The sequence below is a fragment of the Crocodylus porosus genome, unplaced genomic scaffold (genome assembly GCF_001723895.1).
Source record: "Crocodylus porosus isolate Cpor-Errol unplaced genomic scaffold, CroPor_comp1, whole genome shotgun sequence".
Taxonomy (NCBI): Eukaryota; Metazoa; Chordata; order Crocodylia; family Crocodylidae; genus Crocodylus; species Crocodylus porosus.
In genome coordinates, this window is record NW_017728931.1 from 68,524,147 (window position 1) to 68,543,024 (window position 18,878).

Sequence of the window (18,878 nt, forward strand, 5' to 3'; positions counted from 1 at the left end):
GGGGGGTGGAATTCCTGCTTGACCAGTGAGGGGGGTGCGCCAGCAGAAAGCCAGGCAGGCCCTGCTCTATCTGCAGTCTCTGCTGCAGCTCCAGCCAGGGAGCAGAGGGAAAGGGCCAGCCTTGCTGTGGAACAGAGCAGAGGGAAAGGGCCAGCCCAGAGAGCATGCCAGGATGCTGGGGGAGTCTGGTTTATCTTAACTAGCAAGGAGTCTGGGACAAACATTGCATAAACTGGTTTGAGCCAAATCAGTTAAGTCTAATACTGCATTCAGCCAGGTTTCTCTCAGATTGGTTTCAGCCAGTTTTCAACCTGGTTTATGTGTACTGAACATCTGTTCTGTTACAGGTTTAAACCAGTTTCTGATCACGTAAACCGGTTTATGTATAAAGTCTGTCCGTAGCCTTGGTGCGCTGGATGAAATATTACATTTCTGGAGGTTCAGGTGTAAGATCCAGGAATAGTGATGGTGCTGTTGTGGGATGTGGTTATAGTGGGAGTGGTGGAGATGTGTTGGCAGGTTTTGCATTTCTTGTTCTGGAATGGTCTGGATTCATTTGGTGTGGTTTGGGTCATAGGGAGTTTTCTTCTGGTGATGAGGTTAGCAAGGTTTGGTGCTTGTTTGAAGGCTAGGATGGGTGGTCTGGAAAGATCTTTAAGAACTGGGTCTTCTTCTTGCCTGCCTAGAAAAAACATCTATCATTTATGTTCCTACAGAAATGTAGTCCTTTTTACCTCAATGTAAAATTCAGTATGTTTGAATCTAAAACAGTCATTTTTAAAACTGCCTAAACAATTAAAAGGCTAGAAACACATTAATAGAGTTACTGCCTTCTGTAGTGTTAGAATTATCAGGTCATGGCAGGAAGTTTTTCCATAACATGTTAACAGGTACACATTGTAAAACATATTCTGACTGAATATAATAGTTAAAAGTTATCTGACACTTAAAATCTGTTCATTTCCATTTCCTTAGGGATGTGAAGTGTATATTAAAATGTGGTTTGAAAACAACACTCTGTTCTTAATTGCAGTCAATATTGGGCTGTTAGTTGTACAGGTAAGAGTACTTAAAAAAAATACCAGTCTTGTAACATTCACAAAAATAAACTCAGTACTCTCTGGGCTTGGTCGTGCCCTGTTGAAATGACATAGGAATTTTTGCTTAACGTTAAGGGGCATAAGAAGATAAATAATGGTGCCTTTAGAAGATAAATAATGTTGACTTCCTCATAGACCCTGATGCCCAGTATTAAATAGATCATTTGTATACATTATTTTATCCAACTTGTTACATTTATCTGCATTGGAGGGTGGGAAATCAGCAGAAGTCAGCTCTCAGAGGAAAGAAGCATTTCTTTGTTCTCTACTTGGTTAGCTGTTGGTAAAATGGGATTTATGACTGGGGCTCTTAAGACTAATATAATTATAGTAATAAGTGTCATTAATTGTGGAAGATTACCACTGTAGGTTCAAGAAAGATAGATCTACTTCTTAATCTTCTAATCAATAAGATTATTGTTGGAAAAGAAATGGGAAGTTGTGCAAGCTGTACATTAAGTGTACATAGATTTGATAAAGCTTATGATAGTATTAGAAGGGAGTCACTAGGTGCATCTACACATATGTTCTAGTGCAGAGTAGACAAATTAACTCTGCAGTAAAGTGTCACCATCTACACATGTGCAAATATTAGGGTGCAGGAAAATAACTCTGCCATAACATAGTACTGTTGGGGGCAGTACTGTCTTATGGTGGAGAAATTAACTGCAGTTTTACAGAGGGGTCATTTACTGCACTGAAATTCATGTATAGACAGTGACTGGGCAGGGGCCAGACTCCTGCCTGCCCCCTAGCCACATGGCTCTGCAGGGTTAGCAGCTTTATGCCCCAGCCACCCCCCCCCCCCACTCCGCTGCCTGACGCTGCCTCTTGGCGTCTGGGGCTGACCCCTTGCTTCCCTGCCAACCCAGGCCTGCTCCACCCCAGCTAAAATTGCTGCTATCCTGGGCACATGTATAGACACTGTGCCCAGAAGCAGTTTACTCTGGCTCAAACAGCTCCACAGTTTATTGCTATGCCTTAAACTCATGTGTAGATGAGTAATCAATCATGGTGAGGTTTGGAATTCCCAAAAAGACTGGAATGCATTGCCAGGATGTGTATTGAAGACTAAGGGAGTTACCATTCCTTCAATTCTCATGTATTAGATCCAATAGAAATCAGCAATGGGCTCAAACAAGGGGATGCACTGTCACAGATCCTTTTCCATTTGATGCTTGACAAGATCACAAGAACCACTGCTGAAGAAGGAAAAGATCTGCGGTTAAACAGACTGCACCAGATATTTGTATATGCAGGTAGTACCTGCCTAAGAGAGGAAATGGAAATAGTACCAAGAAAAGAGAAAAAAAGAAAGAAACACCATCGATGATAGGAAGCCCAACTTCTTTGGGAATGTCAGCAAGACAAAAATACATGATCACATCCAGAAAAAAAATCTCAATATCACAAGAAGATAAGAACACAGAATGATAATGTGGAAGACGTAGAGAAATGGAAATATTTAGAAACAGTGGGTGTCTATACTCGTAATCAAGGGTGCTCTGATGTGCTGTAATTACAGCGCGTCAGAGCAGACTTGATTAATTAAGTCTGCTAGAGCAGACTCACCTGTGCTCCAGCAGACTCCAGTGTCCCCATGCTGAAAAATGGTGGTGGGGGCATTTTAACTAAAGCAAGGGTGCAAATTATGGGGGAGCTCCGGGGGGGAGGGGGAGTAAGCACCCAATAAGAGACGAGAGCCCCCTTTAAGATTTGAAAATCATAAACTGAGGGGGGTCTCCAATTAGATTCCTCCTGCCAATGAACCAGTTTTTGTTTTGTTTTGGGTTTGTTTTTTTTTGGGGGGGGGGTTGCAGACTCCCCCTCCCACCCAAGAGTCAAAGTATAATTCAAACCCTGACTAAGGTTTGTCAAATGAGTTTTAATTGAAGCACCCATACCACCATTTTTCAGCACGGGGACACTGATGCACATGATGCTCCAGGCACTTTAATTAGAGTAGTTTTCAGAGCTGCTGTAGTTAAAGCATCCCCTACCCACCACCTCCGACAGCATGTGTATAAGTGCCCAATAATCACAAAGGACAATCAAATAACTGAAGAAATCAAGGCAATCAGAGTCTCTCTAACAGTCACCCCTCACACTTGGGGTCTAACTGTCAGCAGGCTATCCTCTGTCACCTGGGTGCAGCCCCAGGTCCCTCCTCTGGCCCAAGCTCTGCAGGGCTCCTTAACCAAGCCCTGGGCACCCCCTACTTACCAGAACACCATCAGGAATGTGGGGCTGGGCTTAAGGCACCCTGATCCACCTTTCGCAGGGGTGGTAACTGGCCTGGTATTTCCTGGGGGCTCACATGCCATTAGGAGCCCCACCAGACCACCCTTCTCCAGTAAGGTGCAGTTTTACATTTTACCCAGAACAAGAGGTCACCTCCTCCCCATAGTCCCTGCCCTTACCTCCTGACTCTGACCTGAGCAGCCTCTCAGACTAATGTTTTCACCTTCCTTCCTTGCAGCAAACTGCAGCCATCTTATATCCTTGGGCCAAAATGGCTGTCCTCATCAGGCACCTGGCTGCTGCGTGTTTGCTGCTCCTAAAGTGGCAGGCACCAAAGGTGACCTGCCACAATGATACAGTTGTTCAACCTGTCCTTTTATGTGGATGTGAATCCTGTACTCTGACAAAGGCAAATGGAAAATGTTGCAAGTGTCTGAAAACAAAGTACTAAGGAAAATATTTGGTGCAGTGCAAGAAAATGGAGAATGAAGGAGAAGACATAATCAAGAGCTTACAAAATGACTGAAGCAAGATCAGAGCACAGAAAATGAAATGGGCAAGGCATATCACAAAAAACAATGAGAGAAGGAGTGTGAGGTAGATTTTGGAAGCTGAGGTAGACCAAGGCAATGATGGGTAGAGAACATAAAAACTAATCTGGAAAGGATAGGCAAAGATGCAATAAAGTGGAAGGAAATTGCACAAGATAGGAGGAGATAGAAGGCTGTAGTTAAGGCAGTTATAGACCCCTGAAGCCTTTCAGGCCAGAGAAAGAGAGTGGGTGTTAAATTAGACAGGACAAAAATCACTAGACAAAAACTATTTAAAAGTTTCATAGATTTCATAGACATTAGGGCTGGAAGGGACCTCGAAAGATCGAGTCCAGTCCCCTGCCTGAGCTACAGGACATCAATTGGGGTCATAGGATCCCAGCAAGATAAGCACCCAAATTTCTCTTGAAGGCATTCAATGTAGGTGCTTGAACCACCTCCGGTAGCAGGCTATTCCAGACCTTGGGGGAATGGACAGTGAAGAAATTCTTCATTATGTCCAGCCTGAAATGGTCTTGCAGGAGTTTATTAGACCTTGTCACCCCTTGGGGTGTTCTGGTGAACAATTGTTCCCCCAGATCCTGGTGAACACCCCTGATAAACTTATAGGTGGCCATCAGATCACCCCTGAGCCTGCACTTTTCTGATTCTCTTTCTCTAGTCTGGGTGCATTATAGTCCTTCATGTTGTAGGGATGTACTATTATCTGAATTCTGCAGGAGGGAAATTGAGCCACGAAGAGGTTAAGGGCCCGCTCCAGATTGGGAAAGTAAGTACACCTAAACAGAACTACTGCTTAAATTACAGAAAGTGAACCCATATGGGCTAAATTCATTTGACATCTTCATTTTGAACTGCAGTATTCCCTAGGTGTACAGCAAAAGCTCTGTTATCTGGCACCCATGGGGAATGAGGGGGGGGTGCCAGATAACCAAATACCCTGGTTACCTGAGAGGCATCTTTGCCTGGTCAGGTTGCTGCCCTTCCCACGGCATTCAGTGCACCAGCCTTTCACTCCCTGCTGGGGGACAGGGAAGGGGGTCCCACTCAGGCTGCTTTGCCCTGGGGCATGGCCCAAAGTTGGCAAAGTGGAACACTGCGAAACCCAAATTAGGGCTTCTGGTTTTGCTTTTGCCACATCAACCGGCATGCCAGTTAATAGAGCTTGCTGGTTAATAAAGTGCCAGATAACATGGCTTTTCCTGTATATGCAGAAACAACTGTTTCTGAGCATCTAGATATATAGCTTGTATCTGAGCTCTACTGTGGTTCAGATACTAGGCCAAGTGGCACATAGGGTGCCTATACACATGCTCCTTTGTGTTCTAATTAGAAATACTTGATTAATCGAGTCTGCTCCACAATTTAATTAGAACACTCCAGCATTGCTGCAGTGTCATGTATATTAAACCCCTGAACATTTTAAAATGCCCATGGGGCTCTTTAGCTAAACCTTGTCAAATGAGGTTTAGATAAAGCATCCCACAGCCATTTTAAAACACTCAGGGGGTTAATGCAGTATCTCTTAACAGCTTTCATACCAATCCATAATCATGTTTGCTCTTTAGGGATCAAAACCAAATTTGAGAACTTAATTTTGAAGTAACCTGTAGATCTGGGAACTTTTGATTATGGTGAGAGAACAGAACCTCTTGCACATAGATTAACCTATTTTTATTTTGACTTACTTTTATTCCAGCAGTCTTTCCTGCCCAGAGCAGGGGGGCTAGACCCAGTGATCTCATGAGTTCCCTTTCAGCCCTAAACATCTGTGAATACGTATGATGACGCGGCATTTTAATTAGAGCAGTTGCGCAGGAACTGCTCTGATTAAAACAGCCCCCCACCCCCTGAGCAAGTGTATAGGTAGCCATACATTCCATGAAGGAAACTGAAGAAACCTAATATGCCTGGTGTGTCTGGAGCATTCCTAACACATACCAACAGTATAGAGTTCAATACAAAGTACTAGAGCTAAGGTCACATTCAAAACCAAGAACGCAGGATGTGGGGGTTCTCTCCAGCTTTCCTACAGCATGTTTATGGTTAAAATACTTTTAAGACCTGGTTCTAGGCCTTCCTTTCACTTTTCAGTCGCTCACTTCCCAGAAAACAGTCTGTACAGAGTAGCACTCTATCAAAACTGTGATCCTGGGCAGCCATGAATACAAGGCCCTGTCTACACTTCACATTTATACCATAATTCACATGTTAATTGCAGCATAAATGGCAAGGCCACTACAGCTGCATCCAATTCAAGTGCCACAAAACATCAAATCAACAATAAAAATATTCTTTATGAAAGCTGGCTTTCATTGCACCTTAAATTGAATGTGTAGCAGGTCTCAGGCTAGGGCCAACAAGCAGCTGATTTTTGGCTCTAGCCACAAACCATGTCAGGGTCTTGAACCGGTGACCTTATCAGCTAGAGCCTGACAAGGAGCTCACCAGGGTCTCAAACTGGCCACAGTGTGGTCCTGGGCCATAGCCTGGTCCCTGGTTCTGGATCTGAAAGGGTCCCTGGTTCTGGATCTGAAAGTGCTCAGCTTTTGGCTTGCCCAGGCTCCCCCTGCACTGGGAAGTAGAAAGGGTGCACGTTGGATCTGATTCCCAGTCCCAAAATTGCAACTCCTGCTATGTGTGGCAGCAGGCCCAATTGTATGGATCAGATCCCATTGTACCTGTAAATGAACATGTGTCAAAGACCAAGAGTCACAGGGCCAGAACAAGTGCAAGCAAGGGCTTTTTGACTGGTATTTTAGTGATTAGGGCAATCAGCTGGAGGTAGGGGAGGGAATCCTAGATACCAGTCTTGGCTCCCTGCACTGTCTATGCATTCTACCTTAGTCTTTGAATAACTTTTAAACAAAACCTTGAGCAAGCAGCTATCACTGTAGTTTTTAATGCTTCTTTCTTCCTTTTTTTCAGATTCTCTTGTTCGTTTTAGCTGTATGTCTGTCCAGAAACATCAAGAAGAAGAAAATTTGCCCACAGAGTTAATATTTTTTTTGGTTTTGTTATATGACATGGCATTTCTGATGATTGTTTAATACATCTGAAGGCCCTTTAAAGTCAGTAGAATTATACCTGTTCAATCTAAGGAATTTTGGACTAAGCCTTAAAATGCCATAATTGCCAAGCTATATTATATTTTATATTTAGATACATAATTAGTCTTGCTTATAGTCTTGGACAGTGGTTGGCAGCCTTTTCCAGCAGCGGATAGGAATGGCCCAGCTCAGAGCCAGTGCTAAGAACCATCGACTGCTGCTACTTCTGTCCCCTGCCTGACTGCAACAGGGCTAATGGAGAGTTCCCCATCACTTGACCATCCAGCTGCCTGGCCACAGTGCAGCACAGTACAACACAAGTGAAGCCCTTGCTGCCAAACACTACCAAAGCCCTAGCTCTGTGGCCTGATCCAGTAGCCCATGGGCCATAAATTGTCAGCCCCTGGTCTTGGGTATAACATTTATTGAAAACGTATGCATAATGAAGTACTGAGTGAGCATTCTGTTTCACTGAATATTGGCTCTTTAAAACAACCTTTGAAAGAATACTGGCTCAGCAAATGGTTGTATAACGGAACCACAGATATTCATCAGTCTATTCAAAATCTAATAACTTGGTGTCTGACAAAATCTACCAGTTTTCTTTTTATTATGATGTTCTGAAAAATCCTCCTGTCACAGATTACCCAGGGAAGCACTTACTTGGGATCCCGAACATTTAGGAGGAAGAAAGGATGTGAAAACATGCTCAGAGGCAGATTAATTCACAGGCTCTTTATCATAAAGTACTTTGAACTTGCACTATGGCATATACAGATCATGTAACTATAAGTTACAGTTACTCTCTTTTTTCAAAAAGATCAAATCTGAGCAGGTTCTAATTATACTGATACCAAGTTTCTTATAGTTTCCTGAAGGGAACTGAATCCCTTCAACTCCTGGCATCTTGCAGTAGTCGTCATTTCATATCTTATTCTGGGCCCTATAATCCTCGAAATGTTAATCGAATTCAATGGAGGGCTTTTCCTAAAAGCTTAATTCAAATTCTGCAGATTGGTAGTTGGGGGTAATTCTGTGGAAATCAATGGAGTTACTCCAGTGTAAAACTAACAGAAAAGGGGAATGGGTCCATACTCTGTAAAGCACAATTCGAGGCTAGTGCAAGTGAGCTGGCTTCTAGTCTGAATTCTTTAAAAAAAAACCCTACCACTCATCCTTCTACAAACCCAGAAAAGACTGCCTAACATAAATGTGCCAGGGAGAAATTAGAGTGCAAAGTCTTATTAAAACTGAGTCAGAGTTTCTAACTCTTTAAATAAATCAACCAAATTTTTCTTCTATATTCAAATAAAGATTGTTTTGTCTTCAAGAAAAAAATCAGTAACCAAGATTCTTCTGTTTTCTTTAATGGAACTAATTACATTAACATATCAGCACAGTGATCTCATGGTAACTTAAAATAAAGGGCAAATTTTTCCTTTCTTTAAAAAACACACTTAAATCTCAGTTATGTTAAACATACATACAGACAGTCTGACACGATGCTTTGATCTTAGATCTTAAGGAATTTATCCTTTACGACAATAAGGTGATTAGAAAAGTCTGTCTTATTCAGTATTTTGGAAGCCTGAGTCCCACCATGAATTTTGTCTTCGAAGTAATAAGAGTTTGTATTTTAATTTTCCTTTAACATATTTTCTCTCAGTAAAAAAACTGTAAAATTTCATATCATCATACATAAAAGTAGCAAATACATAGTGGAAATGATTTGCTGTGGGGGAGACTGCAGTAGAACATTTTAACACACTTAAGGCCTTCTCTACATATTGTATCTATTATGCAATGATCTTGTTAACAGCACAGTAAATTTAGACAGGGCACACATGCAAATTAACTATGGGGCCTTAAAAAGGTCCAACCAACTCTAAAGTTATTGCTCAAAAATGGGTAATAACTTTATAGCTGGTTTCTGTCCAGCTTTAATTTGTATGTGTAGGCAGTCTTTGGCTGGAAGACTCAACCACAATTTCTCAACCTTTCCAGTCTCCCAGTCATGGGTTGTTCCACACACCCCCATGACTAAGAGATCACAGCTGTGCCTCAAGGCAGCTGGGTCTGAGTCCCGCACCTGATAGGACTCTGTCCCACCTGCACCACACACATGGGTTGTATCTAATGTGCAATCCCACAATCATGCCTCCTACCATGTATGTGTGGCATGTCAGGAGGTGCAATTGTGTGGATTGTACATTAGATCTCATGGTGTCTTTACCTGCACTTTTAGAGGGGCGTTAAGATATACACAGCCAAGTATTTCCAGTATAGGACTTGTGAAGAACATGAAATACTTTCTTGAAATGCTTTAATCTGTGAATAAAAATGAATGGTTTTCACATGCAGCAACACTTTCAAAATCTGTAACTGCTGGAGCAATAAAAATGTTTTAAGACAAGTATTGTCCTTCTATATAAAAATATTTTAAAGCCTGTTTAATTTTAACTAGCGCTTTTTAAAAGTTGAACAGCGTTGGCAATCCTCATTGTTTTACCATAGATGGTAATAGTATTTGGTTTATTACTTAAAAGTTCCAGCTTCTAGAGATAAATAATATGAAGAAAATTGCATCTTTAATTAGCAACGATTTTTTTGCTTTCATGGCTGCACAGAAGAACTTGGAAATGTGATCTACAGGTATAAATGACACCAACAAAAACCTCTAACATGCATTGTTTCAAAATGTTATGAACTTTAGGTCAATCTCACAGTTTTTTGATGCATCCAAATGCTTGGAATTGCCAGTACTCTTAAGTGGGCAAAGCACTCACAGGTATATATTTATATCTTTTTAGTCTACGCGTTCCGGTAACTTCAAATCAGGGGCACAATCTGTTGGTATGTTTTTATTACTTGTTACAAGCGTAAGGTGATCTGTGCCCTGTAATCTACGTTAATAAACTCAGTGGGTCAAAATAGAAACTGTGAGAAGGGATCTATAGCAGTGCATGGCTCTTTTTAGCTTGTAAATGTTTTGATATTGTGATTGTGATACGGAGTAGCTAAATCTTAATTCTAACCAAACTACACTGCAGATTTTATTCAAAAGGTATGAAATGAATGGGGATAAAAGGATCCCACTGGGTAGAGACACAGCAGCAATCCACTTCAAGACCTCTGAGTTACCCATCTCTGTTGTAGGGGTGAGGGAAAAGAGATGGAATTATACTTATCTGTACCCATATGGACTGATTGTCAGTGGCTGTATATTGGCGGGGGGGTGGAATACAAAGCACCATTCAAAAGAATGACATAACAGGTATACTCTCCATGTGAAGTAGAGCAAGAAGACATTTTGTTCTTTGAGTTCTGCCTGGGAGCCAAGCTTTTCTACATGGTCCTAATGCAGGACAGTGCAAAATGTTCTCTACTAAACTCTGTCTTTTTCAATATCCATTGCAAAAATCTCACATATGTCTTAAAGCCTAGCATAGCTTTCACTATTTCCCAGTGTTAAAGTACTTGCAGATGCCATTTCTCAAGAAATTGACAAGTGTATGAGAATTAAAGGTATAACGTTAAACTGATTGTACATCTAAATTCTAGAAATGATGGTTTCTTTTGAAGCCAGATGCTGAACTACAATACAATTCCTAACTACACTAAAAAAACTGGCAAGATATTATTGTACTTCAATAGCTTCTGTCTAAGAAATTTTAGAAAGTGCAACATTGCTACACAAATAAATGAAGTGATTCCAGCTGTATCCTGATTCTCGAGTGGGACTCTATACTAAAAATTTAATGGGCATGGGTTTATTACAGAGTACGTATCTTTCATTTCCAATACTCCATGACTGACGTGATTGCTGATCGCATCATTCTTTTTCCAAGAAGTACCTCTACTCATTAATCACTAGCAAACTGTTTGCTTTTTTCATTTCAAGCTGAACTGTTTCATATACTCATATTGTTTTGCATTAAATTTTTATGTCTCTGTGCAACAGTGTTGCTATGTCACCTGATTCACAGACATGCAAATATCCATCTATCAGCTAGAATGAGTCATTCAAAACCTCTTTGGTAGCACACCAATGTTGCCTATACAGATTAAAAACAACAAGAAGTACAATTTAAACGTCATCAAAAATCAGTCCAATGTTGATCTCATTTTTGTTTGTTTGAAAAGAATAAAAATACTGTTCATACAAACATAAAAATTCCACATCTGTAGAAACAAGTTTTAATTATTCTACACCAACGTCATAATATCAATGCAAATTGAAGAAGTAGGAGATGTGTAAAATATTTGTTCATTTACTTTAGTTTCTAGTATCATTGCTTACGATGGACAAATGAGTGAATAGCAGCTCTCTTGTCAAAAACATTTACAGAATAATAGTGAGGTTTGACAAACCTGAGACAAACACGTCAGCCACTGAAATATTTGTGTATTTGTTTTCATATTATTTTAAACTTTTCCAGATAAAAATTCATTTTATTTTAAAATGTCAACAATCCTAAGATTTTTTTTAAATTCACGATAGAAAAAAAATGTAGTTTAAATCTCTTTTAATCATGCAATTGGTAATATAAAAAATATCACCCAGAAAAATCCTTGCCTCTTGTATATTTTCTGGATCATAATAGCTACATCATTATTTTTACACCATATTAAAAATGCTACTTTGCTTTATTTCTAGGTGAAATAACTAACATTTCTTTAGAGGAGGAACTGATGATGACTCTTTATAGACATGCAACAGTTTTTTTCCTTTCTCTTTAACTTTTATTGCATTTCCCTCTAGCTGTATTCACATACTTCCAGCAAAAATTAAAATCACCACAAATACTAAGTTTGTTAATTAATTGGTGTATGTTCTGATAATTCTCCTGTTTCAGTACTCCCTGGATGACTGTATAACTTACCCTGGGCTGCATCTAATAATACAATACATCAGGAGGCAGTAAAATACTCATAGTTGGAAAGGACCTAAACAGAACATCAGGTCCAAACCCCCTGCCCCAGGCAGGAGTTTACAAAAGCAGTAATGTACTTGCTTGTAAATCACTGAGCCCATCAATTTTGCAGTTTATCTGATTATTGCTAAACAACATTAACATTTAGAGTTTAAGAAATATTCCTGATATACCCTTTCTCTATTGTTTTTTCCAAACACCACAAAGATCGCTAATTGATCCTAGACAAATTATCTCTTGTTTAAAATATGTACAAGACATGATTCTTATGTGGGTGCAACCCCATGGGCACATCTCCACATGCAGAGGCAAGCACTAGCTGTGGCAAAAATAATAGCAGTACAAATTTATGTAGCTACTTTTTGCCACAGTGCACACCCCTGCACATGTGGGTTGGTGTGGGTCAAATTGTACCACTTCAGGGAAACTGCCATTTTTCTGCTCCTCCCACCGTGCTGGGGCAGCCAGGCAACAAAGAAAGCAGTGGAGATGCTCTGGCCAAGAGCCAGAGTATTTCAGGAGGACCCAGCTTCCATGCCTGCTGACACACATTCCTCTTGCATGCGCTGCACCACTTTTTTCCACGCTGCTTTATTTTTTTGCTACTGGGATTTCCTGGTAGCAAATTTTGTCCCCATGCTGCAAATTTGCAGCACAGAGCACATTTTAACATCCTGGGAGTTTGGTTTGTGGTGTCATAAAGAGGTTTGTGTTGCTAAACCACACATGCCTGCATGTCTGGATCCAGCCAAAGGGTTCAGCGCAGTTTTTTCGAAATCTTAACAAGGTAAGTGAATAGAGAACTTTGCCCTTTTTTTCCCAAATCAATCATTATTAATTAATATTCCAAACTAATGAATGAATGTGGTTGCCTCAGAAACCACTTCTCTCTCAGTGCCACACTGAATGATCCAGCAGCAGAAATGCTCAGTCTGGATGCCCCTTCATAAATATCAAAGGGAACCATTACAAGACTTCCTCAGCTGAGAACTTTTTGCCTCATCTTAGTTTTTAAGAAGTCAAAAGTCTATTACCTTGTTTGAATACTTCTCATTTATGGCATTTTGTGTAACTGTAGGCAGCAGCTCAGCAAACTTGTGAACCTTTCCTTTTTACGCTAATTTAGGTTTGTGGTCTTTTCTGTTATAATTTTTTTGTTAATGTAGGGAAGTATTGATATTGTAAGAAAGCTACACATTCAAATAAAATGCTTGATATTACTTTTTTTGTGGAGTTACCGTATGAAAACAAAGCTATGCACTTTTGGACATAAATCTGTTACAATAATCAAAATATGAAAAATATGTTATCAGACCTAGATTTTTATTTTTAAAGGACTGAAATTCTCAGAAAATCCTGCAATTTGACAACGGTTCTTTAGAAGATGCCATATAGATAAATTGCTATGGTTTTATATTTAACTATTTACTCTTAATATGCATTGCAACAGATAAATGTCATGTTTCCTCACTTGTTGTTTAATCCTGAAATAGTGGTGTCTCCATTGCTTTAGTTCTCCCGTGGCATGGTGGGAGCTAGGAAGAGTGGGGAAATGCAATTTCCCCGAAGCGGGGCAATTTTTCTGGCACCAAACCACGTTTGCTGCAATAGTACTTACTGTGTGCTTTACTCCACATGCTTTGCCGTGGAGTAGACATTATCTGAGCAATGAAGTGTCACCATGTGCACTGGTATTAAGTTGTAGCAAACGTATTAGGTTGTAGAAAACTAACTTACTCTGCCGTAAGATAGTACTGTTGCTGATGGCAAGGTAACTATGGTAAGTCCCCTATCTGGACCCTTCCCCAGCCCAGAACTGGCAGCTGTGCTATTGCTCTCCACCTGGCATGGTGGAGACCAGGGTCCCAGCTGTGTTGCAGGTGGGCAGCAAGCCCTGCAGTAGTGCTGGGATGGGTTGCTGGGGCGGAAGAGGCTGGGTCCCTCTCCAGGCACTGTGGCAAGCACCTGCTTAAGGTACTATCTTATGGTGAAGTAAATTAGTTTGCTACAATCTAATAGGTTGTTGACAGTACTATCAGTGGTGGATTAATTTACTGCAATGAAACGCACATATAAATGCTGAGTATAGGCATATATTGCACCCAGTCAGCCCAGCCAGCTGGGGGTCTGCTCCGCCCCGGCTCAAATTGCTGCTGTCCTGGGCACATGTGTAGCCCCTGTGCCTGGGATTAGTTTACTCCAGCTCAAACTGCTGCAGAGTTTATTGCTTTCCATTAATTGAAAGTGTAGATGTACCCACTGTGTATAGTTTAGGCACAGTATATTTTGCTCATGTTTTGTGCTATACACACATTGGTATGCAATCAAGGTATGTTATACAGATATCTTCTTTCAAAAAAAAAACAATGCATCATACATTTTGTTACCTTGTGGGGCATGCTATGCATGACCTATATGAGGTGCTAAAATGCCTGGCTATATCTCTGAATTCATTAGTCAGTTCTTGTACCTCTGCCAATGACATGCTGTGTGATCATCTGCATAGGAATATCTTCTTTCTTCTTTCCTTTGTCTGACTCTCTGATTTAGATTGTAAGCTCTTCAGGGTAGGGGTTTTCTCTTACAACGGATACTTGTATGGTGTGTAAGGGGGCGCACAGCATTGAAGCTGGGGGAAGCAGGCAGATGCCCCTGGAAACTTAAGGAGAAGGTGTGGCATGGCCAGCTGCCTCCACATTGAAGGTAGAGGACCCTGGAAATTTTCAGGCCAGGGCATAATGCATTGCCAGAATCATGGGATGTCTTCTGGAAGCCCCTGGAAAGTTTGAGGTTGTGGGGGTGGCCTGACCAGTGCAGCCATGGTCATGCTGGAGCAGGGGCTACACCCAGTTGCAGTGATAGAGAAAACCATGCATCAGGACCCACACTTATGTGTATTCACTACTTCCATCCACTCTTCCAGTCTTCTATCCTTCCATCTGCCCCCTCACAACTAGACCCTCACCCACCCAAGGATGCCGAGACCTCGAGATCACTGCTGCCAAGCATGGATGAACCCATCCCATCCTCCTGGCAACAGCCCCTAAGGATTCCTCCCCTTTGGTGCTCGTCCCCATGTCAGTACAGGATGTGGGAGCCAAGTTGCACCTGCAGCTGGATCTGAGCTCCCTTGACATCTCAGGCATGGTCAAGAGCAGGGAACACAGTGCACAAGACCAGGGGGAAAGCTCCAATACCACCAAAATTGAGACCTAGGACCTGGGGTCAGAATCTGTGTCCTCCGCCTTGTGGGAGTCCTTTTGACCCCAGTCTTCAACCCTACAGACCACATGGGCCCCAGAATGCAGTTCCCCACACATCTGCCATGAGTGTTCCACTCCCACTTCTCTGACACCTCACTGCCCCCTTCCAGATACACAAAGGGCCCCCCAGCCCTCCCTGTACCAACATGGTGGCCACTGCAGCAGCAGGGCCTGCAGCCCGACTTCCCTCAACTTCTGCTGATGAATCAGGCACCTATTGAGGATGCTGTACAGCCTGAAATGGTGCAGTTCACCTCCACTCCGCATGAGCATGCTGGGGACCCAGGCAGTGGGGGAAACATGAAGCCCCTGGGGGTAAGGGGAGGGAGAAGGAAGGGGGAACAGGGGGACCCACAACTGCTACTGGCCATCCCTGTAGTCATAGCCCTCTCTCAGGATGTTGCAATCAAGCAGCCCAGGAGGGGTTGGGATGGCTGGTGCAGGGATGGAAGGGCATGGGGGAAGGATGAATTGCTCCACCCTGACCACTCAAAGCGTGGGGACCCAGACCACTAAATACTCATGAGGTTTCTGTCTTTCAGCACTAGGCAGACCAATCACACCCTCCCCGCCATCCCATCCTTGACCACAGTCAAGGTGCTAAACTCCACACCCATCACCCAGGATGGTTAGCAGCCTGTCTCCCATTCTCTAGAAACACAAATCTACCTCACTCACACCTCTCTGCCTTATTTTTCAGGGCCGGGCTCAGCTACTGTGAGAAGCAGAGCCTCTTCCCAGGTGGCCAAAACATTGGCACTGAAACAACTCCCCCCCCTTCCCCTTGTACTCATGTACAGGCATTAAAAGAGTATATTGAGCTTTGCAGACAAAGTGTAAAAAAGAGGTAAAATTGCTGGTGCTTGCTGCCTCTCCCCAGTTGGCAGCACCACAGGTCCAGGTGGCAGAGAGGATACTGAAGTCAGGGACAAGAGATGACACCCAGCTATCTATGAGAACCACTGGAGTTGCAGTACAGCAGGAATGACAAAAAATACTCTTTGCAAACAAACCCTCTCCTTTCCTCCCTCCCAGTCCAAGAAAGGCACAGATGTGATAGCAGAAGCCCTGCATAGGAACCGTTATCTCAGCTGATCCAATCCTGCTGCTAGGGCAACTAGCAAGTTCTACATCTGGAGCATCTGGAGTGGCTGCAAGGGGCACTCCAGCACTTTCCTTCCTCTGCTCTGATCCAATCCAAGGGGAAAGTCCATGGGTGCCAAGTGACTCTGAGTTTCATAATGCAAGCAGTTTCTGTACTGACCCCTCAAGGCAGTCCCCGCTTCCTGCAATCACAGCCCCATCTCCATCCCAGACTGCCCCCCCACTGCTGAAAGGAAAACAACTTCCACCCTCACCCCCTCCTGATGTATTCAAAGAAGAAAAACAGCACTGGGATGTGAATGGCAGTGCATGGCAAGATTCTTCTTAGGCAGCCAGGGTCTGGGGAAACTCTCCCAGGGTCAGGTCACTGGTTCAGCATCATGTCAATGGTGGTGATGATTGAAAATTCAGGATTCCCTGGCATACTGTCAAAGCAAATGATCCCCCTACCCCTACCCCCTTCCAGCTGTTAAATGCCTCTGGGAGGAACATGTCCTGTAGCAGGAGCAGGGTGTATTGGCTGACATTCTCCAGTAAAGTTCACCACCACACCCAGGCCCAGCCAACTCTCATGAGGGAATATCAGGAGTGAAATACACTCCTGCATGGACACGGCATTGAAACACCTCTCTTGTAAAGGAACATGTTGGGGGAGATGTGGGGGACAGAGTAAGAGCTCCGCTGGCATTCCCTGGAGTGGTCATTCCCTGCTTGCTCCTGGGATGGTCCAAGTACCTGTGAGACCCTAGGTCCCCAGACCCCCTGAGGGAGTGAAGCAGGTGGTTGCCACAGTGCCTGGAGAGGGACCCAGACCCTTCCTCTCCAGCAACCCATCCCAGCACCACTGCAGGGCAGACGGTGGGGTTGTGGAGCACACAGAGTTTATCATCAAGGGATAAGGTACAAGTGATCAAACACTGCCTGTTGCCGATGATCTTGTACACAGAGATGGTGTACTCCCCATCCTGGCTACAGGTCTGGCGGGTCCAGTGGGCATTATGCCTCTTCTTTTGGGGCGGAAGACAGAGAAGGTGGCCAGGACAGAGTTATATAAGGAAGAAGGGCTGTGGGGATGGGGTCTCCCCAACATAGAGGTCTTTGTTTATGCGCACTTTTTGAAGATGGTTGTGAGGGAAGCGAGGGGTGCACCAGGAATGGTTTCCAACTTCTGCGTTTTCCGGGGGGGAAGACTCCTACCAAGACTGGGACTGTTCGGGAGTGGGTGGCAGGAGACGTGGGCTTGGCAAATGTCACTCCCTTATGCGCGCCTTGGATCCTTTGTTGTGAGGGAAGGCTTGGCGGGGTTAGGGATCGAAGGGCTGGCAGATGCCAGAAAAGTCCTTAAGTTCATGAGGGGGAAGCAGAGGATGTCAGATGTCGGGGATTTGAGAACGGAGAAAGTCAGCAGGGTGTGGAAAGGGCTGGTGGGGTTAACAAAGGGGACGGATGGGTCATGGGGTATAAGGGTCCTTATCACATGCACCAAAGTAGCGCTATGGAAAGTACGTTCCCTGTTGGCACTAAAGGACTTGTGCATTTCAACGTCAGAGCTTTTTGCAGTTAGCAATGCACGAGCTGCACTTCTATAGAGGCAGAGAAACGCATGGGACAGAAGGAGGGGATACAGCGCTCTGGCAAGGGCTGGACTTCAGGGGGTTGTTTCAGCCCCATATAGGTATAGGATAGACTAAGGGACAGCTTTTGCTGTCAGAAAGAGCAGGTGAGGGCTTTGTCAGTACCTTTCTGTTAAGTATCAATGCGTGAACCTGTAGTTACATAAGCAACAAGGGTAAGATGTTCACTGAATAACACTGGAGTTTTAAGCAAAGTGAATGAGACATTGTTTATCATGTGAGTATTATGTAATTTCTTGAAATTGTATTTGTATTCCCTTTGTGAGGCCTCAGGTGGGGACCTTTTTAAATCTGTTTGATATTGCCTGTTACAAAAAAAAAAAAAAAAACCTTGTTGTGAACCTGCAGCACAGCTGGGACCCTGGTCTCTATCATGCCAGGTAGAGACCAAAAGCACAGCTGCCAGTCCTGGGCTGGGGAAGGGTCCAGATAAGGGACTTACCATAGCTACCTTACTGTCCCTGTGTGACTGACCAGACAACTTAATTTTGTCAGGAAAAGTTGCTACTGCACACTAAGGCTTTGTGTCTCCTCTAACTGCAGAGATACCTGTGCAAGGGAGGACACTGCATGGAGGCCGCAATGCCAGCCCAAGGCCAGGGCTCTGCACTGCTGCAACATGCATGAAGAATGTCTGTAGGAGGCATCAAAGACGGAGGAGGAGATCCTGCAGGCCTTGAGTGCTGTCTCCAAGCTCCAGCCATGTACAGCTGACTCCTGGCACCAGAAGCTCCAGAACCAGCATGAGGAGAGACCCCAGATATGGAGATGGGACATGGGAATATCTGAATGCCCCCAGCCTGCAGGCCTTATCCAGTGCAGGTAGCCTGTGTGCTCCCCACAACCCCCACCTGTTGCACAAGGGGCCGTTCGAGCTCCTGGAGGCTAAGTTCCAATTTGGTCCCCAGAAGTGAGTCACACCATGAGCCACAGACATAAAGCCTTTATTGCTTGCAAGCAGGTCGGCCTGGAGTCATGAGACTCAGATCAAAGCCGACCCC

At 43.5% G+C, this 18,878-nt stretch overlaps 1 protein-coding gene and 1 long non-coding RNA gene across 3 annotated transcripts in view; both read left to right on the forward strand.

The window, feature by feature from the left end:
• TSPAN19 (tetraspanin 19) overlaps positions 1–8,094 on the forward strand; it is a 36,005-nt gene extending 27,911 nt beyond the window's left edge. For both annotated transcript variants that reach the window (XM_019543131.1, XM_019543132.1), the window contains one exon: positions 6,821–8,094. In XM_019543131.1, coding sequence (XP_019398676.1) covers positions 6,821–6,892 — 72 coding nt within the window. In that variant the 3' untranslated portion in view covers positions 6,893–8,094. The remainder of the gene's footprint in view (positions 1–6,820) is intronic.
• On the forward strand, positions 981–2,474 carry LOC109315443. Its single transcript, XR_002102501.1, has 2 exons — positions 981–1,059; positions 2,210–2,474. It is a non-coding gene; the product is annotated as an uncharacterized LOC109315443 (long non-coding RNA).
• Positions 8,095–18,878: the final 10,784 nt, after the last annotated feature.